Genomic DNA, 23,610 nt, shown 5'->3' on the forward strand with positions numbered 1-23,610 from the left:
TAATGGAATTGTTTGTTCTTTTGACCGTTATTGATACATGTGCGATCATACTTTTCATATTAGGATTATGATCTGATCAAAATTTCTTACATTTTAATTTTATTATGCTTATATTTTATTATATAATTAATTATTTAAGAAAAATTTAAAAAAACTAATAAATGAATCATCGCGCAATATGCGAGGACTATAAGGAACCGTCGAAATAAAATAATAAGTAAGTATTCGCAGCTTGGCTTTGCACAGTAAATTCTATAATAAAAGTTTTCAGTTTTAGTTTACGGATATAGGAACATTGAAATCTATATTTTCAATCTTCTTTTATTCTTATCTTACTTTTCTCTTCAATACAGATAGAAGAGAAAACAACTTTATCTTTTACATACAAATACAGCAAATACTTCGTTCATTTATAGGTTTCGAAAGATTTTTTATTTGAAAGATTTTTTAATTTATATTCTATTCATATATTATATGTTATAATAACCTAATTTATATAACAAAGTTTTGATTAGAATCTTTTCTTCATTGTTCTGATTATTAACCATCGAATTTTTATAATATCCGTGATAAAAATATACATTTACATTGTCATACACGCCACTGTAATGTACGGCACTTCTTACCGTATAATTATTATTAATCATAAAATTATTACTGTATATACTCGATAATTTAATAATAATATATCTGTATTTTTTACTTCGCTATAATTTTTATATTAATAAGAAGAAAGACCTTTCCCCTCTGCTACGTCGTCGGGTGCGAACGTCCATTTTGGCATCACTGTACTTAATGGTATATTGTGCACGGATGGAAAAAGAAAAAGCGTGGGAACCTGGTGAGTCATGCTTCCAATTATTAATTTTAAACATAAGGAATTATTAATTTTAAACAAAAGGAATTCACATATAATATCAGCATTTAATTTTTTACTCGATTTGTTAGATCTGCTGCGATTCTACACAGCAAATCTTAATACATTTGATAAACTTTTGGAAGCAGCAGGCTTGCTAGATCTCCGCGCGATGCAGTTTCGCGTCACCTACACATCGAGGAGAAGATGAACTTTTCTCCTTTTTTACAATGTAATGATTTGTGTTTTATATTATTAATCGCGCTGAGGAACGATCAAAGACGATCCGAAACGTTCGTTATTTTTGTAGTTTTTAGATTTGAATAAACAACGATCAATAAGAAGAAAGTGTTGTTTCTTTCTCTTTATATTTACAAAATAGCTTGAAATAGAGCAGAATCTTTACAGTTATAATTTCTATTAAATAGAATTATTTTTAAATACATGGATATCAAAATTTTTTATTTATAAAATATTTCAGTATTTTAATTTTTTTAATTTTCTAATACATTATATAATAAATACATACAATTAGGTAACGTATAATTATTTGCATTATAATTTTTTTTGAAAATCTTTATACAAATGTGACTATCATTATGTTAAAAAAATAGGTAACTCAAGAAAATTCTATATAGATAGATAAATTTATTCTGCCCCTCGGGGATTGAAGGCGCTTTTCAGAGGAGCGTACCCAAACCTCTTACAACATCTCATATAAATTGCAAATATTCAACAAAACATACATAATTACAGTAAACAAGTTCGATTTACATCTAACGCACGCAACGCTTACTTCTATTCACTTACAACTATCTTACATACTAGATTATCTAAACTAAAAGAGAGAGAGAGAACTATCTTCTAGCTAATGCCTCGACTTCCAGTTCCAACATACACTCACCACACTCTACACTCATACTTCCACTCTCCCCCCTCCTTCCTCCCCCTTCCTTCTCCCTTTTTCTCTCCAATTCCCTCATCCACCATTCGCCCTCCCCTTCCTGTCCTAACAATTCCCTTATTCTTTCCCACCAGTTCTCCCCTTCCTCTCTACCCATACACTCCTCCAACACGTGCTCCCATGTCTCCTCACCTCCCCCACACATCCTACACCTCCTCTTCTCCTCTGCTTCCCAATACCTCGCTCCTCTCATCTCATTATTCAACCTGAACCTCATTACCCTTCTCCATCTACTCTCCCCCCACCCCTTCCTTAGATAAGCAGGAACCCCTCCTCTCTTAACTCTCCATACCATCTATTATACCTCGCTCCCCTAATCCTTTCCCATCTTTCCTCCTTTTGCAATTCTCTGTCCCGCTGCTCCCACCCATCATATACTTATTCCCCTCTTCTTCTCCTTTCCTCCATCTCCTTTAGTTCCTTTCCCCTATCTTCCAAGAATTTCTTTCTCTCCTCCTCCCAGCCTGACACCTCTTTTCCCTCATTTATCCTCTTTTTCACTTCTTCCCAACACTTCCTCGCTAACATCCCACCTCTCCCCTCCTCCAATTTCATCTCAAACCTCATCGCTCTTTTTCCTGCCCCTAACCGGAACTTGTCTTTCTTAATTTCCTCCCTCACTAAGTATCCCGGCGTACACCAATCCACTCCTAACGACCATCTAATCCACCTTTCCTGCATCGCCTCTACCTCCCTCCGTTCTTTCCACCCCCATATTTCCGCCCCAAACTCCATCACCGTTCCCACCAGTCTCTCACATAACCAGATTCTTCTCTCCCACTCTCCCGCGAACCACCTTTTGCCTATCCCCCATACATGCCTTATCACCGTTCCTGCCTTCCTGACTCTGTCTTTCACATGTGCCTCCTGTCCCCCATTTCTCTGTAATTTGTATCCTAGATAGGTAAATTCCTTCACCTCTTCTATCCTCTTTCCCTTCCATCTCCATTTTACCTCCCTCATCCTCCCCCTCCCTTCCTAAACCTCATCACCTTAGTTTTTCCTACATTTATCTCTAATTTTTTCCTATCTAGGTACCCCTCTAGCTTCCCCAGCATGTGAACCATCCCCTCCTCATTCTCTGCTAACAGGACCATATCGTCCGCATACGCCAAGCAGTGCACCTTCTCTTCCCCCAGTCTTACTCCCTCAACCTCCCCTCCTCAGCATCTCCTCCACATCCGCCAGCACCAGAAGAGGCACGGACTCATCGGGCACCCCTGCCTTACCCCTCTCGCTGTCCAGAAATTCTCCCCTGTCCTCTCCCCAACCCTCACTTTGCTTCTCGTTTCCCTATACACCTCCTCAATCCTACTCCTCAATCTTCTCTCACCCCTCTTTCCCTCATTGCCCCGAACAGAATCTTTCTATCCACTGAGTCAAACACCGCCTTTAGATCTACAAACACTGCTACCACCATTCCCCCCTTTCTTTTTAATTGCCTATTCACTATGATGATGCTATCAATATCAAATAATAATATTCCATTTATTCAAATATTTAATAACATCGATATAATAATTTGATACTGATAGCATTAACATTTGGATTTAATATTATATTTGAATTAATACACATATATTTTTAAGTTTTAAAATAAAATATAACATGTTAAGATTTCTTAAACGTTAATAATTATGCAATTTCTTTAATATTTCTGAAGATAATTTTGATAATTTAAATTTCACTTTTAAAATATTTTTATTTTTAAAACATGTTATATTTATTTTTACAACGTCTTTAAAAATAAATTCAACTTAATTAAAATAATTTTAATTTACTCCTAGGATTATTGGAATATTAAAAGAAAGAATGAATCTTACTTAATAGCCCTAACAACCCTACTATTAAAGGATTCTAATAATTTTAATAGCTCTAACAATCCTACTATTACAGAATTCTAATGATCTTAAGAGCTCTAACAACCCTAATATTAATAGAAGAATTCTAATGATTTTACTTAATAGCCTTAACAACCCTACTTCCTGATGAATTAAAATTATTCGAGATTTGAGGAACCTATCTCTAATCATCACCTAATCATGTATATATTTTAGTCACGTGCCCTAACCGCGTACCCTAACCGTACTTTTCAGGCCAGTTGAACCTACACCATGAAGTAAGAGCGAAGGAGATCGAACTCCATGAAACAAAAGTGGTCCCGAAAAGTGGCACCTAATTGAGAGGGAGTCCGCTGAAAAGAATAGTTTCTTATGGTTGGGCGCCATTTGCAATTATTAACCTTACCCGGCCAGCCCGGCTTTGGCTGCGTTCCAAAATTCACTGCCAGTACTGAAAATCTATAGTTTACGTGACGTACACTACAGATTTTCAGTACTAGCAGTGAATTTTGGAACACAGCCTTTATCTCAGTTGTTTTACCTGTGGCTTTATGCATTTTTATCATGAAAAATGGCATGTTGGATACGCAGATGCACTACCAAAGGAAGAAAAAAAGATGCTTCAAGTAAGAAAAGCCTTTTTACAGCTCGCACAGAAAAAATGTTCAATAATTGGCGTGATAATAGAATTGCTGCAAGAGGCATCAACGAGTTCAGCAAAAAAGTCGCATCTGTGAGTTGCATTTTCAGAATTTGCACTTTTCTGATACAGAAATGTGATTTCAAATATTTGATGACAGAAAAAGAAAAATAAGAGGCAATAATAAATAAAGAAAATGTATGTGTATACAGCTAACACTGCTTTACAAATGGCGTCCATTCATGAGAAGCTATTCTTTTCAGCGGACTCCCTCTCAATTAGGTGCCACAAATCGGGACCATTTTCTCTACTCGCGCGCTATCAAGTTCGATCTCCTTCTCTCTTACTTCATGACCTATTCGTTGATCCTGGCCACTTTCTTTCTCGATCTCTAATCAGAGAACGAAGAAGGAGATAATTACACCTTCTTTTGCCGGATAATTACCGGCAAAATAGTGAAATATTTACGCTCATTTAGTAACGATCGTTCGATTTCACGATCGTTCGTTAAATATTGAATATAACTTTATTTTAACTGAAATAAAAGCAAATTACTACAAATTTCTATAAATTATATTTTATAATAAAATATAAAATTAATGTGTGTATTTATCATATTACAAGTAAAGTTTAAAAACAATATATACAAACAAATTCTATGATGGATGAGCTATGAGCAATTAGAAGATAAGTGCGTATTATAAGAATAAATTAGCATTAAAAATTGATAAAATTGATAATTGTTAATGCGTGTCCTTTATTTAATAAATTAGACAAAATCTTTACAAAAAATTCTTTTTTTGACCTCTTCTTTTTTTAATTAATATTTCAATATATTTTCGCAATAGATGCAAAGCATAAGTTCTTTCGAACTTATTCAAATTATTTAATTTAATTTAATTAATTTAATTTAATTATTTAATTTAATTTATTTAATTTAATCCATCCTAGCTCATCCATTTTAAGGCAACGGATTTATCTACAATCTACAATCTACATCTACATCTACATCTACATCTGCAATCTCTACGAATCCGTTACCTTAAAGTTAAATAAAAGTTTTTTTCACTCACCGGCACTGATGCGCAACAGCGGAGTTGTTGTTATCGAAGTTAGTTGTCTGTAACATACAAATATAAAATTCATTTATAATAATGCTCACAAAATGCAATTAATATTAAAAAAAATTTTTATCGCGCGGAATTTTATATCCGATGTGTAAAACAATAAGCAGATAAACATGTATGGAAAAATTTTATAAATTTTTTTAACTGTTTTTTAAATAGAAAATTTTATATGACTTTTATAAAAATCTTTCTCTTTAATTCATTTAAATAATAAGATCGAATTATTGTTCGTTTATAACAAGTTAACGATTTATAACAATTAATATATAAATAATAGATATTCATCATCAGGTTGCTCCGCCGATGTAAGGTGCCTCTCCCAGGCCTCCTCCTCCTCTCATGTTGTTGACGCGCGATACTTTTAACGACACTCCCGCACTCGTGAGCAATATTTTTATATCGCTATTTCCGCTACTTTACGCGCGATACTAAACGGCACTCCTGCACTATTTCGGTACGATAAAAAATTTTCTATTTGATCGCGCGATGTATATACTTAATATGTATATACTTTGAACGGCACTCCCGATTTCGGTACGAGCGAAAATCCCATTTCACTTACGAGAATCAGCTTCGAGTCAACAGGTCGGGAATGCAACGATACAACGAGCAAGGACTAAGCCCAAACCGGAAAGAAGACGAAACGATTGACGGAAATAGAGGAGAATGAAGTTCACCAACTCTTTTTCGCGCATAATTATCCTATCTCCTATCGAACCTCGACCCGCTAAGCATGATTTCAGGTGCTCCACCAGGACATATTATGCCTCCCGCGGTTGCTATATGCTACACCAGGCTGGTAGACGGCAAAAGAAGAGGACACATTTTTTAAATGCTAACATTCCGTAATTTAGAAAATGGGGAGGCAACTCCTTTTACCGAGCGAAAATCGTGCCTAAGGGAATCCACTCAACTCCTCGACAGGGTTAACACACGCAGTGCGTGTGGCTGTAGACGAGCAAAGAGAAGGGACCCATTGGCGACCATTCCGAGCACTCGATCGAGTTCTAACTAATTCAGGCCGAATCACTTGACAAAGCACGAAGCACGAAGCGCGAGTGTACGTTGCATAACAACGTGTGCAAACTCGAAATATCCCAAGTAGTTGGCATCGGAAGTAGAGACTCGTGACAATAAATGAAATTGGGATTTTATATGAAAAAGTCCAAAAGTTCCGCGAAAACGCGACGACGCGAGAATACTACAACGCGAAAACGCGATAACGAAGTGCTTGCCGTCCGCAGCACATTGACGGCACCGACGAGGCGAAAGGGTACTTAGCTTCCATTCAGGCACCTTAAGATTTATCATAAATAGAAAAATTTAAGATAAACCTCAAGGCACCATCCAAGTACTAAGCCCTCCCACCGCGACAAGGTGTACCCCATGAGAGGGTTATATTATATATAATTTTATATATAATATAATACATAATTTGAAATTTATTTTGTAATATAGTATATACATTTAAATTCGCAAATATAAACGATAAATAAAAATATAAAAAATATAAAATAAAAGAAAATCTATTATATAAAGCAATGTTCAAAATAATAAAATAATTGAAATTTAAAATAATTGATTTTAAAACTAATTATTGCGCGCAATTAATTTTTACTTTTAAATAGATATATTTTAATATTATAAATCGCGTAATTACAAAATAATTTATATTTCTTATAGATATAAACTTTTAAAAATATGATAAATAAAAAAGTTTCTATATTTTTATATATGAAATATTTAAATAAATATATTAATATGAAATGTGACTTCCGGTTGACAGGCGATAGAGGAAAGTACTAGTAGTTTAGATGGAAAGTAAAAGAGAGTGAAAATTGTGTAAAAAGAGGAGCTGAGCCGAAAGGAGAGTGAAGTGAGTGAGCAGAAGATAAAAGGAAAACGAGGAAGTGAAGAAGAAAGAGGAGGTGACGGGAAAACAGAAAAATCAAGGAAAAAGTCAGAAGGCGGCTGTAGAGGTTAGAAATAACCTCAAAGGAAAAGCAGAGAAAGTAGGGAAGAGAAGCCGGCGAGGATAGTCGGTAGGTAACAAAAGAGATCAGGAAGAAAGGTCAGAAAGTTCGAAAGGAATGCAACAGATGGCGAAGGTGGGCAGACCGACGGGAAGCAAAAATAAACCGAAAGAAAAAACGTTGGAAAATTTCGGGATGAGCAGGGACTCAGAGGCGGATACAGAAAGGAAGATAGAAGGAATAATGAGAGCTTGCAAAGACGAAACGGTAACAGAAATGAAAGAACATTTAACGATGGTGATGGAGGAGATAAGGAAAGAAATGATGGAAGAGATAAAAAAACAAATGACGGAAGAAAGGAAAGAGAGAGCAGAAGAAAGAAAAAGAGAGAGAGAAGAATGGTCGAAAGAAAAAGGAATGCTGGAGAGAAGAATAGCAGAACTAGAATGGATTAATGAGAGAAAAGAAAGGAACGAGAGGAAAAATAACATAGTGATCAGAGGAGTAAGTTGGAAGACAGAAAATCTGGAACAAGAGATAACGGAATACATCAAAGAAAACATAGAAGTAAACGTAGAGATAAAAAGAGCGAACAAAATTGAAGTGAGAGGGAGCAAGGAGATAATAATTGCTGAAATAAACAAATGGGAACAAAAGAACAACGTGATGAAGAAAAAGAATAAATTGAAAAAAGGAATAATAATAGATAACGACCTAACTAGGAAAGAAAGAGAGATACAGCGAAGACTGAGAGAATTAGCAAGAGAAGAAAGAGAAAAAGGCGACGGAAGAGTAAAAGTAGGATACAAGAAAATATATATGAGAGGAAAATGGTACAGCTGGAATGAAAAAAAAGAACAATTGGAAGAAAGAGGAGGAGGCAAAGAGTGAAGGCGCGATGGACAAGGAAAAGAGAGAGGAGAAGAAGAGGAAAGAGGCCTAAAAATCTGCTTCTGGAACACAGCTGGAGTAATAAACAAATGCGAAGAGACATGGAAATACTTAGAAGAATTTGATATAATAGGCTTAACTGAAACATGGCTGGAAGAATACACATGGAACAAAATCAGGAACAGATTGCCAAACAAATTCGAATGGTTCTGTATTCCAGCAACCAAAGAAAATAAGAGAGGCAGAGCCAAAGGAGGGATAATGACGGCAATATGCAAGGAACTGAAAGGAGTAAAGGTTAAAGAAATTAATAAGGAGGCAATGGAGATAAGTCTAACGCATAATAGAAACAAATGGAGAATTGTAACACTTTATAGCAGAAATATCGAAGAAATTCTAGAAGCAATAATGGAGGAAATACAGGAGGAAGAGGAGAGCCATCTCATGCTGGGAGGAGATTTCAACGCGAGAACGGGAGAAGAAGGAGGACCGCTAGGATCAGGAGAGGAGGAAGAAGAAGAGAGAAGAAGATCAAAGGACAAGGAGATAAATAAAGAAGGAAGAATATTGATAAACAAATGCAGGAAAAGAGGCTGGATGATTCTTAATGGCAGTTATGGAAAAGAGGGAGAATGGACGTATATCGGGGAACAAGGAGCGTCAATCATAGACTACGTAATAACAAATGACAAAGCTATAGAAGAGGTTAAAATGGTAGGAGAAGGAAACAGGACTGAATCGGACCACATGCCAATAGAGGTGGAACTGACGGGGATGGAAAGGAAAAGAGGAAAGAAAAGTGACATGATAATAAAAGAGAAAAGCGTTTGGACGGAAGAAGGAGTGATGCAATATCACGAAAAATGCGAAGGATGGCAATGCACACAAGAAGAGAATGGGCGGATATGGAAAGAATTAGAAGGGAAAGTAAATAACTCGATTACGAAAATCAAGAAGAAGATAATACCATGGAAGTTCGGAAAAAGAGAATGGCACAGCAAGGAATGGAAGATGAAGAAAAGGGAGCTAAGAAAGACACTTAGGAAAGTGAAAAGAGACAAGATAGACAGAGAAGAGTATATTAAAAGAAGAAAGGAATATAAAATATGGTGTAAGGAAGAAAAGGAGAAACATGAGAAAGAGGAAGAAGAAAGAATAAGATTAATCAAAACAGAGGCAGAAGCATGGAGATATATAAACAGATACAGAAAGAAGAGAGAAGGAGTAGATGAAGAAATAAGTACGGAGGATTGGAGACTACATTTCATGGAATTACTAGGAGGAACGGAGGAGAGGTGGACAATAGAAGAGAAGGAAGAAGAAAAAGTACAAGAAGAAAGGGAGGAATGTTACAAGGAAGAAGAAGAAGAAGAAATAACTAGAGAAGAGATGATAGAACAATTAAAGAAGCTGAAAAAAGGGAAAGCACCGGGAGAAAATGGAATAGAGAACGAAGCATGGAGGTTAATGCCGAAAGAAGTAGGGGAAGTATTGTTTAAATTGTTGAACAAAATCTGAAAGGAAGGAGGAATACCGGAGGAGTGGACCAAAGGGATAATAAGCCCAATATACAAGAAAGGAGACAGGAAGGAGGCGAAGAACTATAGGGGAATAACACTAATGGATACGGCATACAAAATATATGCTAGCATACTGAACGGAAAGATGAAGAAGGTGGCGGAGGAAAGGATGGAGGAGGGACAATTCGGTTTCAGGACAGGAAGAGGGACAACAGATGCAATCTTCACACTGAACTACATAGTCAACAGAGAATTATCAAAGAGTAAAGGTAAGATCTTTGCCTTCTTTGCAGACCTCAAAGCGGCATTCGACAGAGTGGACAGAGCAAAACTAGGAGAGATGCTGAGGGAGGCAAGGATCGGAGAGAGACTGAGAAGGAGAATTATGGAAACATACAAAGAGACAAAGAATATAGTAAAGGTTGGAAATAGAAAGTCCAAAGAATTCTGGACGAAATGCGGAGTCAGACAAGGATGCCCCATGAGTCCAACATTATTCAATATATACATAATGGATCTGGAAAGAGAAATGAAAAAGGAGCAAACGGGAGGCGTAGTGATAGGAAAAGAGAAACTATGGTCGATAACATATGCAGACGATATTGTGTTGATGGCGAGAAGCGAAGTAGAACTTAAAGGGATGATGAAAAGATTTAAAAGATACATTGACAAGAAAGGATTAACCTTAAGCGCAGGGAAATCAAAGGTAATGGTATTCGAGAAAGGAAGAGGACGCACAAAGAGAAGAGAATGGAAATGGGGAGAAGAAGAAATAGAAGAGGTAAAAGAAATGAACTACCTAGGTTACATTATGCAAAAGAACGGCGGAGCGGAGAAACATATAGTAGAAAGAATGAGAAGAGCGATGGTGGCGATGAAGCAGACCTGGAGCATAGGAGAAAGGATATTCGCGGACGACTACGAAAGAAGAATAAAGATGTTTAATGCGTTAGTAGGAAGCGTGGCTCTATACGGGGCAGAGATATGGGGATGGGGAAACGAAGAAAGGATGGAGAAAATAAAGAGGAAATATATAAAATGGATACTGAAACTAGACAGGAGGACACCAAACTACATACTGGAAGAAGAAACAAAAATGAAGGAACTGAGAACGGAGGCCATAAAAAGAGCAATAAAATATGAAGAAAAGGCAAGGCAATCGGAGAAGAAGATAATAATAGAATGTATGAAAGAAATAGAGAAAAGGAGAGAAAGTGGAGAAGAAAGTAAATGGGAAAAGAAAAGGAGAAGGATACTAGAGGAGGCAGACATGGGTAAAGAAGAACTGAAAAAGAAGAGAGAAGAAGGGGAGACAGAGATATCCGAAAAGATAATGGAAAGAATTGAAGAACGACAAAAAGAAGAGAGGAAGAGGAAAACAGAGGATTCAAGATATAACGATATATATAAAAAGATAAAGACAGAAGGAGTACCGAATTATCTGAAAGGAAAAAAGAGTAAGAAAGATAGGAGCAGAATTGCAAGATATAGATGTGGTAGCGAAGTGAGAGGAGGATACTACTGGAAGGAGGAGACAGAAAGAGAATGCAGGATATGTGGAAAAGGAGAAGAAAGCCTAAAGCATGTACTAAAGGAATGCGAAGCAACAAAAGACGAAATATCAATGGAAGAATTCTTGAGCGAAGAGGGAAACGGATTGAATATAATGAGAAAAATAGACAAGATACGAGAAGAGAAGAGGACGGAGAAGGCGGATAAAACCATCGCAAGTCAAGGAAACCCGAGGTGCAACGAAAGATAGAGACAAGAAGTAATAATGACTAAGAACAACAACAAAATAGGAAGCCAAAGAAGCCAAAGAAACCAAAGATACCAAAGATAATAAAGATAGAACACAAAGAATTACTAAACTACAAAGGGAGATCTAAGAGTTTTTACACACTCCATATAACATATAATACATAACATTTAACATTTTACTCATTTAGACTAGATTAGATTAGATAGGAGCTAAGACAGATAATGTTTTCTTATTCGCAACGTTATTTTCATTATATTTTTATTTTATTTTTGATTTTGATTTTATTCTGATTTTACTTTTATTTTACTCTTATCAGCAGTTACAATTTAATTTAATTTTATTTTATCTTATCTTATTTTATTTTATTTTATAATATCTCATATTACTTTCCCCGCCTGTTACGCTAAAGTTTAGATTTTAGATTTTAGATTTTAGATTTTAGATTTAGATTTTATTTTATTTTATTCCATTCAAGTACTGTAACTTACACCTTACACTCTATACACTTTATACAGGGTGACCCATTTTAACTTAGGCAGCCAAATAACTCGAAAAATAAGCAAGATAGAGAAAAATGTTTTAGACAAAAGTTGTATGGTTTCGAGGGGGCCATAAGATGGTATCATTGGTTTGACCTTGAAGAGTCATTTGAAGGTCACGTGAAGGTCACTTCAATTTTTTTAAATGGAACATCCTATATATTTTTGTACATTCTTGTAGCTCATCTCGAGAGCTTTCCAAAACACTATAATTAAGTACATTTTCGTTAAGTACTTTTTGAGTAATGAGGCTTGAAATAATTTCTTAATTTTACATAAACCGTAAAATATCTTGTAAAATATTCATTTTTCGATTACCTTACCTTAATAGTTTTATGTACAAAATAATGAGAGGAATCAATTGGTGTAAAGAAAACACATAGTTGTTTTTAAGAAAAAATATGGAATTGTTAATTGCAAATTACATATTTTTTCTTCGAAACAACTATGTGTTTTCTTTACACCAATTGATTCCTCTCATTATTTTGTACATAAAACTATTAACGTAAGGTAATCGAAAAATGAATATTTTACAAGATATTTTACGGTTTATGTAAAATTAAGAAATTATTTCAAGCCTCATAACTCAAAAAGTACTTAACGAAAATGTACTTAATTATAGTGTTTTGGAAAGCTCTCGAGATGAGCTACAAGAATGTACAAAAATATATAGGATGTTCCATTTAAAAAAATTGAAGTGACCTTCACGTGACCTTCAAATGACTCTTCAAGGTCAAACCAATGATACCATCTTATGGCCCCCTCGAAACCATACAACTTTTGTCTAAAACATTTTTCTCTATCTTGCTTATTTTTCGAGTTATTTGGCTGCCTAAGTTAAAATGGGTCACCCTGTATATTATACACTCACCCGCAAAAAAAGCGGTACACCTAAAATTTGAGAAAATTTCATCAAATTTTAAATGATCATAACTTGGTAAATAATGATGATAAAAATATGTTTAAAAAAACAAAATGAAGGCTGTAATGTCCACTTTAAGAATATTTAAGTGGCAATTATGCTCAGCCATTGTTTTCAAAATGGCGGATAAGGAAGTGAAAGGATGTAAAATTGATTATTAAAGGATCGAGTTTGGGACGGTGCACGGCGTAAATCAGGTAACGCAGCCCAATGAGACCAAATGCTCGTGAAAGTGTGGAGTGTTATCTTTAAAATGTTTTTTTACCGAGCTCGATACGATGATTTTTCGCTGAGTTATTCCGAATTTAATTAAAAACGCTCTTTTTTCTTCTTCAATTTGCAGCTCAGCGAATAATTATCGTATCGAGCTCGGTAAAAAAGCATTGTAAAGGTGATACTCCACACTTTCACATGCATTTCGTCCCATTGGGCTGCGATACCTGATTCACGCCACGCACTGGAGCAAAGCGGGAACCTTTATTTATCGGTTTTGTATGCTTTCATTTATCCGCTATTTTGAAAAAAAATGGTTGCACATAATTTCAATTTAATTTAGGTGTGTGTGTGTGTGTGCTCGTTTGTATACCACAAGGATAAGGACCCCGTGGTTCGTCAGCTCCACAGTATTTAAAGACTCCAAACCCTCCTTGTGGCGTGTGTGTGTGTGTGTGTGTGTGTGTGTGTGTGTGTGTACGGGCGCACGCATGTGTGTATTAATAGTGGGTATGACCTCCTCGTGCGCGTATTACCTCATTCATACGATCAGGCATACTCTGTATTAGTCTTTTTATTTCATCCTGCGTAATTGCATCCCATGCATTTTGAAGAACTCTTTGAAATTCTTGCAGTGACTGAGGTGCAGGTACGTGATTTCGTACTTTCTTGCCGAGATTGTCCCACAAATGCTCAATGGGATTTAAATCCGGACTACTTGCTGGCCAAACAAGTCGATTTATGCCAACTTCATCGAGGAAATCAAACACTCTTCTCGCAGTGTGTGGTCGAGCATTGTCTTGCATAAACAAGAAGTTCTCTCCGATAAAGGGTGCATACGGAACAACATACGGAAGGAGTATGTCTTCCACGTATACATCTGCGTTCATGTTCCTGTCAAAAAAGTGCAAATCTGTATGAGCGTCCGCTGAAATACCTGCCCAAACCATCACAGAGCCTCCATTGTAGCTGTACCTTTCACTTACAGTACAATCTGCAAATCGTTCTCCACGACGACGATAAACTCGTTCTCGTCCATCTGGAGAATAGAGACAAAAACGAGATTCATCGCTAAAGAGTACTTTGCCCCAGTCTGCGTAATTCCAGTCTCTATGCGCAACTGCAAAATTGAGTCGAGCTACGCGATGACGACCTGTAAGAAAAGGTACAGCCGCTGGCCTGCGCGAAAACAGATTTTGTTCCGCTAATCTTCTCCGAACGGTGTCAACGGATACATTGCAATTGTGGACATCCCTTAAATTGTTTCGAATTTGAACAGCTGTTCGATGTCTGTCTCTTAATGAATTTAAAACAATAAATCGGTCATCGTTTTCATTGGTACGTCGAGGGCGCCCAGAACCAGGCCTCCTCTTGAAAGAATTGGTGTCTAAGTACCTGGCATAAGCACGTTGCACAGTTGACACTGACAGATCAAGTGCCTCAGCAACGTATCTTCGACTTCTGCCATCTTCAATTAAAGCAACAACTTGAGCAGCTTTTTCTGGAGTTATCGTTGCCATAATCGAGAAGTAATTTCGAGAAGAAGTAATTAATTATGGTTTCAATAGATGAAGTCGCAAGGAGCAACGCGTCTAGAGAGCTAGCAAATCAATCGCATAACTTGTACTTTAGTCTTTCAATGTACCTGGCATAAGCACGTCTCAAACGGAAAAAACATTGAAAGACTATAGTACAAGTTATGCGATTGATTTGCTAGCTCTCTAGACGCGTTGCTCCTTGCGACTTCATCTATTGAAACCATAATTAATTACTTCTTCTCGAAATTACTTCTCGATTATGGCAACGATAACTCCAGAAAAAGCTGCTCAAGTTGTTGCTTTAATTGAAGATGGCAGAAGTCGAAGATACGTTGCTGAGGCACTTGATCTGTCAGTGTCAACTGTGCAACGTGCTTATGCCAGGTACTTAGACACCAATTCTTTCAAGAGGAGGCCTGGTTCTGGGACGCTCATACAGATTTGCACTTTTTTGACAGGAACATGAACGCAGATGTATACGTGGAAGACATACTCCTTCCGTATGTTGTTCCGTATGCACCCTTTATCGGAGAGAACTTCTTGTTTATGCAAGACAATGCTCGACCACACACTGCGAGAAGAGTGTTTGATTTCCTCGATGAAGTTGGCATAAATCGACTTGTTTGGCCAGCAAGTAGTCCGGATTTAAATCCCATTGAGCATTTGTGGGACAATCTCGGCAAGAAAGTACGAAATCACGTACCTGCACCTCAGTCACTGCAAGAACTTCAAAGAGTTCTTCAAAATGCATGGGATGCAATTACGCAGGATGAAATAAAAAGACTAATACAGAGTATGCCTGATCGTATGAATGAGGTAATACGCGCACGAGGAGGTCATACCCACTATTAATACACACATGCGTGCGCCCGTACACACACACACACACACACACACACACACACACACACGCCACAAGGAGGGTTTGGAGTCTTTAAATACTGTGGAGCTGACGAACCACGGGGTCCTTATCCTTGTGGTATACAAACGAGCACACACACACACACACCTAAATTAAATTGAAATTATGTGCAACCATTTTTTTTCAAAATAGCGGATAAATGAAAGCATACAAAACCGATAAATAAAGGTTCCCGCTTTGCTCCAGTGCGTGGCGTGAATCAGGTATCGCAGCCCAATGGGACGAAATGCATGTGAAAGTGTGGAGTATCACCTTTACAATGCTTTTTTACCAAGCTCGATACGATAATTATTCGCTGAGCTGCAAATTGAAGAAGAAAAAAGAGCGTTTTTAATTAAATTCGGAATAACTCAGCGAAAAATCATCGTATCGAGCTCGGTAAAAAAACATTTTAAAGATAACACTCCACACTTTCACGAGCATTTGGTCTCATTGGGCTGCGTTACCTGATTTACGCCGTGCACCGTCCCAAACTCGATCCTTTAATAATCAATTTTACATCCTTTCACTTCCTTATCCGCCATTTTGAAAACAATGGCTGAGCATAATTGCCACTTAAATATTCTTAAAGTGGACATTACAGCCTTCATTTTGTTTTTTTAAACATATTTTTATCATCATTATTTACCAAGTTATGATCATTTAAAATTTGATGAAATTTTCTCAAATTTTAGGTGTACCGCTTTTTTTGCGGGTGAGTGTACTTTATTCTATTTCTATTTCTATTCTATTTTAATTTTATATATTATATCACATTTTATATTTTATATTTTATACGTTAATGAATACAAAACTTGTAAAGCTCTGTAAGACTGGAAGTCCATCCAAAGCCGTAAGGCATGGATTAAGAACAATAAATAATAAATAATAAAAATATTAATATGAAATGTTTTATAAAATATAAGAAGTATCTGAAAATATTAATTAATAAAAAATTTTATAAATGTTTTAATTATTTTAAAATAAAATGGAATATTTTTTATAAGTATATGTATTATATATGTTACAATTTAAAATCACTATTGAATCACTATCAAAGAAATAAAACGAAACCTGAAATATGTATATTTTGAATATATACTAATGATAAAATTTATATATTATTGCGTCCACGGAACGATATATATCGAATGCGCGCGATACAATCGGCATACATTGACTTTCGTGCACACGTAAATAATAACGCGATTTAAGGTGCACAAGAATTTTAATAAACCGCGAGTAATATACAAGAATTCAGAATAATCGTAATACGGATCACAAATAAACGCGCGCAGCTTGACAGCTGGGCTTAGACTCTTTAACAGTCGTTGTTTATAACAACATCTTGACAACGCGCGCGGAAACGATCTTTTTCGAAAGAATTCAACGGGTGACGAATACATTCAGCGGGACAGGACGCGGGGACGCAACAATATAATAAATAATGAATTATAAATAATTTATATAAATGACTTACATCATGTCTTATTGATCTATCCATTACCAAAACCTCCTTTTTTCTTTTGCTCTCTTCGCTTTTTCCTCGTGGCACTTCAATCCTCGTTGCACTCATTTGAATTCCTCGTTGCACTTACACTCATTCACGAAAAGTTCCTCGTTGCACTTGCAATTGTGTTTAGAGAAAGAATTTGATAATATATGAAACGTTTCACATCACTACTTCACTGCTCAAGAGCCACTGAGCGAATGATCGTAAGTCAGAAACATTACCGCGGTACTGTTTATATCGCCAAGGTTGACTATGTAAAGAAAGAATTTGATAATATGTGAAACGTCTCTCACGTCACTACTTAAGGTCACTGTGCGAATGATAATGAAGCTATGTAACATATTAACAATAGCTATACTCTTTATCAAGGTCGAACACGGTGTTATTGATAATTCTCTCATTGCCGAAATATTTTCTGTAATATTAAATATTTGCGCGAGGAATATTAAATTATAGAAGTATTTTAATTTATTGATTAAGATTAATTGACTATTTATTAAACTATTCATCATGAAGTCTTTCGTTATGCTAATTATTTGCATCTATTCGATTGTTTTTACTTCGTGTTCTCTCACAATCCCCTCTCCCCCCAATTATATTTAGATTGTCAAGTAGAGTGATAAAGTAACACGGATGGAATATATTTGTGACTCTAAGTATTAAAATAATAATTATTGTCCGTAAAGATTGCAAACATCGATGTAATTATTTAATATGTTGGATTCCTATCACATTAAATCGATTCTCTATTAAATTATATATTGTTTAATTAACCAGGATTGAGAAAATTTAAAGCATTGGTCGAAATATATTTACTTCTAATATTGTTAAGGAAATATCATTATAATAAGCATCAATATGATTGAAAGGTCATAACATAATTAATTCTCTTATGCCTTTTCATGTATCCCCTGTTTCAATTTTTATTCGCAGTAATGAATGAATGCGATTCGATAAAGATTTATCGTTGCGATACAGTTTTATGTCGTTAATTAATTTTTAATTAATTAATACTTATTAATATTTATAGCAAATTATGTTTCGATACTAATCGTAATCGTGTTTAGTACAAAAATTACAATATACGAAGCGTTTCTCATCACTACTTTATTACTCGAGGGTCACCGTGCGAATGATGACAAAGCCATGATATGTATAGCGCGCTTGCTATACGTTGCCAAGGCTAAACATGATATTATTGATAATTCTCTGCCGAAATATTTTACGTACTACATATACACGCGGAATTTTAAATTATAGAGGTATATTTTATTTTAAATTAATTATTAAACGATTGATGTATCACGGAACCTTTTGTTATGCTAATGATTTGAATTTATTCGATTGTTTTACCGCGCTTTTCCGAAGTCAAATTTTATAATATTTACTTTTGCATTTTAAAAGACTGACTTAGAGCGAACTAAATAAATAAATAAATAAATGATATTAAGAAAAAGAAAAAGAAGACACATAAATAAATAAATAAATAATAGCGTGAAAAGAGAGAACATACTAATATTTTTATATAATAAATTATTATTAATTAAATTATTTATATTTTTATTTATATTATTTATATTATCAGAGGGACATATATGTTACCCTCTGAGAACATTCGTGGACATTGGTTTTGTAGTTCATGTTCACGTTTTTAATGTCCACAAAGGGAGTATCGCTTCCAGGGATCACCTAAAAGCGGGCCATGACATCTGTCAGTCTTTTCTCTGTCATTACATTGCAATAATTTATATTTATAACATTCGTGTTACCGACATTCGTGCACGTAGCACGGAACACAACCCGAAATTGTGTCTATTATGTATTACCCACTGAAAACATTCGTGGATTAGCTTCATAGTTCATGTTCATGTTTTTTGCTCACAGAGGGCGTATCTTTCAGGGATCATCTGGATCATCTAGAGACTCTAGGGTCTCTAGAATCATCTAAAAGCGGGCCATGACTCTCATTCTTTTCTCTAGTTGAACGAAGAGCGAAGAATAAGAAAGTGCCGTAGGAGGGAAAGTCGAGCGGCAAGCGAATCGAGTCGCACAGCTGGTCGCTACATGGTTTGTCTGCGCGCGCATCCTTCAATGGCGATCGCGAGTCGTGTGGATCCGTCGTGTGCACTGCTGCTGGTCCTACGGCTACCTCGGCGGATAATCGTCGATCTGAGAAACCGGGTGCACGATCCTCGAGCGCGACGACAAGGGTCGAGCTCGACTTTCGTCTAAAGCGTACAGCACAACCGGCAAGACGAAGCTCAAAATGCCACTGGTAAGTCCTCCGTCCTCTGCTCCTTCTCGCTCGGAAGCTTCCCGTATCCTGGCTGTCAAATCCTCCGAAAACGCTTTTTCTTTCAATATTCGTCTGCTCCTGACGATTCGTTCCTCACAAATTTTTCCCTTGTCCGCCGACTCGATCCTTAATCGACGAGCGAGAATGCGACTGTTTATCTTCGCGATTTTCCAGGCCAGACCTGGGTGCGGTTTTGTGGTTAGCTCCAAGAAAAATAAAAGGAAATATGAGATATTTCGAACGAGAAATTAAAGTTCCAAGTGTTATCATTAAGTTGTATTTCGTGCATAAGATTTAAAGAGTTTGTCAGGAGTACAGTTTAAATGGGTCAATAATGTCAGAAAAGTATGTCAATGTATGCGAGCTGATGTTAATGTCAAATAATGACTATTCTTAATATTAGCAATGTACATACAATGTTGTAATATTTATTAGTTGGTAGAAGCTAATGTATGAAAAGATATGAAGCATATGTCATGATGTCTGTGAAAAAATGGGAATAGATTAAAGTAATAAAATCTTTAAATGAAAAGATTTGAAGATGAATTGTATGATACATCAATATTACGTTTTATTTTATAGAGTACAAGTTCGAAGAAGTCATTATGTGTACTGCCTGAAGATGTTCACGAGAAAAAAGTACGTTAGTGTACAAAAGAATTTAATATTAACGTTATTATCAAAATCAAAAATGATATGCAGTATCAATATTTATTATTTGTTATTAGTTAATATGGATGAAAATTTATTATATATATATATATATATATATATATATATATATATATATATATATATGTACATATATTATTATATATGCGTGAAAAATCAAGTAGTAGATTAAATAGATAAATAGTAAAACACAGATTTAATCATATATTTCTAATATGAGATCAAAATATACATGGCTGTATCATTTTTTCAGAGCAACCATGCTGCCCTCACGCCATTGGAAGACATGTCTGCAGGACGAGGGCAGGCAGGTGGAGGGCCTCCTCAGAATTGTCAGAAGGTTTTTATACAGCGTGACTACAGCGAAGGAACGATGGTTAAATTTCAAACCCGATTTCCGACAGAACTGGAAAGTAGAGTGAGTATTTGAGATGAGTCAAGTATTTTGATCTCTATAATCTCTAGAAATCGCGGTTAATACGAAACTTTCTTCGAAAATCAGAAAAGAGATGATTGAGAAATATTTATTACGGCATATCTCTCGATTTAGCTGGACAGACAGTTGTTCGAGTATACAATCAATCAGTTGAACAACTATTTCGCGGAAGCGGAGCGTGCCAGCTGTTCCACCTACTGCGAGAGCTGCCTATACTGTCTCACGGGATATCTGATAAGCATATGTACCGAGACGCATTATGAGAAATGTCTGCGCAAGGTCGCCAAATTCGTCAGCGAGCAAAATGATCGGGTGTACAAGCCGCGTGGCCTCCTGCTGACAGATCCAACGACCCGCGGACTTAGGCTAATAGAGATCTCGGTATTGGATAGACCTGCGTCGTGACTGCATATTAGCCGATCCAGGGAGTTCTTCATGTGACCCCCCGCGCAGCACTCTGGACATTATCTTGTCAGAATCACGGACATGCACGCGCTCGTGAGTGCCTGTCGGCACGACTACGGGGCATACCGGTTGGTTTGAGCCGGTTACGAAATGTGCAGGAATCCTGCGAAACTAGAAGGAATCAACGATGGTATCTTGCAAGCTGCAGGTCGCCTCAGGTGCATCTTGCACGATTTATCTTGCCGAATATACGCGCAATGAGCTGAAACTCTCTTGCTATCGGGTCGAACTTAGTCGTACTTAGTCCTAAAAGTATCGTAAATAACGATAAAATACGTGTGCGAAAATCTGTACAAAAAAAAGATATTGCAGGAGCGAATCTAATTTGTGGAGATTTTATTGTTGTCGTAGATTTACCTGTCAATCTAATTAGAATAACAAGCTTACACAAAGTTGGCCTAATTGCAACGAGAGAGTCTCGTGTTCATTGGCGTTCGTGGTATCTCGATCCTAAATGGCAGCTTCTTCTCTAGGGAGAGAGAAAGTATGCATTGAAGCGCGTGGATGTGTAACGAAACCGTGGCACTTCTATAAGTTCAATTTTCTATCTGCGTACAGAACATGTAACATACGAAAGTATATATGAAGTATATATGGCGAATCAAAGGTTGCGGAGAAGGAAAAAAAAATCTTGTTGTTTGCACTCGTATACGTGAGTAAACAACTAAATTATTTATCGCGAGCCGCAACATTGATTCGTCATGTATACAATGGGGTCTACATATTTTTTTACTGTTCATTTATGACTTTATCGTATCATCTGCATTTAATTAACAAGACATGAATGAAATGCGTGTTTGCGTGAATTATTTAACGAAAAGATGGCATTCGATTTCTACGGTGCGTATGTTTTGTTCAGAGAGATTCCACCGAAAAACCTAGCCGAAAACTTCAATGAATTCCGTTCTCGATGAATGCTTAAAGAAATGATTCCAAATTCTTCTCATCTTCCGCGATGTATCTTCCATTGCGCTTATGTATCCGCGTGCAAAAAAAAACATAAGTCATTTCGCATACTTACGTATATATATCGGTTGCGGTGTTTCGGCGCGAATGGATGTCTCTCGATGACAAAAGAAAATAGAATTCGATCGAAATTATTGACACAAGCACTCATTGCGCTATAAGAAAACCCGAGGATTGGCTAAGGAGAAAAAAGAAAAAATGCATAAACGTGGTGATGCAAAAAATAGATTATGAATTCAAGTTGATTGGCATTGTGATCAAGGATAAGCCGAAACCATTTGCGATGCAGCACGAGATATTTCGTCACTTTAGCCCGCTCTCTTAGTGAAAACTGAAGCCCGTTGGCTATCGTCGCCGATCTCCGTTTGCGCGTCCTCGAGATTCGTTCGCGATATACTGAATGTTTTCTCTACTCTATTAATTAGTTGTAAATGATGATCTCAAACGATACAACGACGCAACACCATGTCTACATTTACTTTCTTTTACTCGCACTTTGGGAGCCTAAAGTGTCACGACAAATGTTGTCAGGAAAAACACATATTTTTCTTTAACACAGCATTACACTTGATCAAGCATTGGCATAGATCGCGAACGTCGAACCAAGTTTAGATTGCGATTTATGATATACTTATTGCGGTATCGCATACAAATGGCGAACGATCTCTCTCGTTCTTGGTCACAATGCGTGCGGAGCGCCTGTTTAACGTTGTAATGCGACGTATTGCTAAAAGAATCTTGCCAAATCAGCGTGTCACTGCCTTAGGGTACGATTTCCTAGCATGGACGAGTGTGTAGAAGAAGAAACCTCGTACGAGCTAGAGAACATCGAAGAGAAAGAGAAAGAGAGAGAGAGAGATGACTGAAGGAGACCCGCCGATTTTTCCAAATGAAAGAAACATGATTTTTGAAACAGAAAGCGGTATTATGGAAAGATTTTCTTTTTATTGCCTAATTCTTTTACACGTCGCAGTATCACGTACACGGTGCTCTGGCTATATGCAACATGCGTATGTTGCATATAATGTATATATAGCGGATTAATCATCGACACACGAAAAAGAAAAGGAAGCAAATCGTTGTTTATACTTAATTTAATTTAGTAGGACCAATATTGGATTGATGATCCGTAAAATGTAAAGGACACCATCGTGTTACGAGTGTAATTTCTAAATGTTTTAATAATTAAAACGGCATAAGAGCTCATACATATCTTGTTTTAAGGCTGTCTTTAATTCCCCGCCGATAGTTTGGCTCGTAGCACTATTGGAGATATATAAATATAATAGCACATAAATATGATGTAAAGCATGTTATTTAGTCTATATAACATATGTAATTTATATGCATAATTACAAACTGCAAGATGTAATTATGCATTTAGATTATATATCTATATATTATACATATAATGAAATAAATATGAAAGCTATATTATATATATATATATATATATATATATATATATATATATATATATATTTATATTTATTATATAGATATATAAACATAGACTGATATATTTAAAAAAACCGCTCATAATATTTGAAAAATTAATCATGCGCTACGCCCTCT

The 23,610-nt window shown here is 36.2% G+C and overlaps 1 protein-coding gene and 1 pseudogene across 2 annotated transcripts; both read left to right on the top strand.

Annotated features, from left to right (window-relative positions):
• Positions 1-7,818: 7,818 nt before the first annotated feature.
• On the top strand, positions 7,819-12,059 carry LOC145976010 (uncharacterized; annotated as a pseudogene).
• A 7,109-nt stretch (positions 12,060-19,168) lies between these two features.
• LOC145970216 (golgin subfamily A member 7) lies at positions 19,169-23,243 on the top strand. 2 transcript variants are annotated; one of them, XM_083096779.1, is made up of 4 exons: positions 19,169-19,475; positions 20,079-20,135; positions 20,422-20,586; positions 20,719-23,243. In XM_083096779.1, exons 1-4 carry the CDS (start codon positions 19,467-19,469, stop codon positions 21,007-21,009), a joined length of 522 nt encoding a protein of 173 aa, XP_082952905.1. In that variant the 5' UTR covers positions 19,169-19,466; the 3' UTR covers positions 21,010-23,243. The 2 variants fall into 2 exon arrangements, with proteins under 2 accessions (XP_082952905.1, XP_082952913.1); XM_083096787.1 differs by lacking the exon at positions 20,079-20,135.
• Positions 23,244-23,610: the final 367 nt, after the last annotated feature.

The sequence above is a fragment of the Camponotus vicinus genome, unplaced genomic scaffold (assembly GCF_025532165.1).
Source record: "Camponotus vicinus isolate PSW18456_S1 unplaced genomic scaffold, iyCamVici1.0 SCAF_1, whole genome shotgun sequence".
Taxonomy (NCBI): Eukaryota; Metazoa; Arthropoda; class Insecta; order Hymenoptera; family Formicidae; genus Camponotus; species Camponotus vicinus.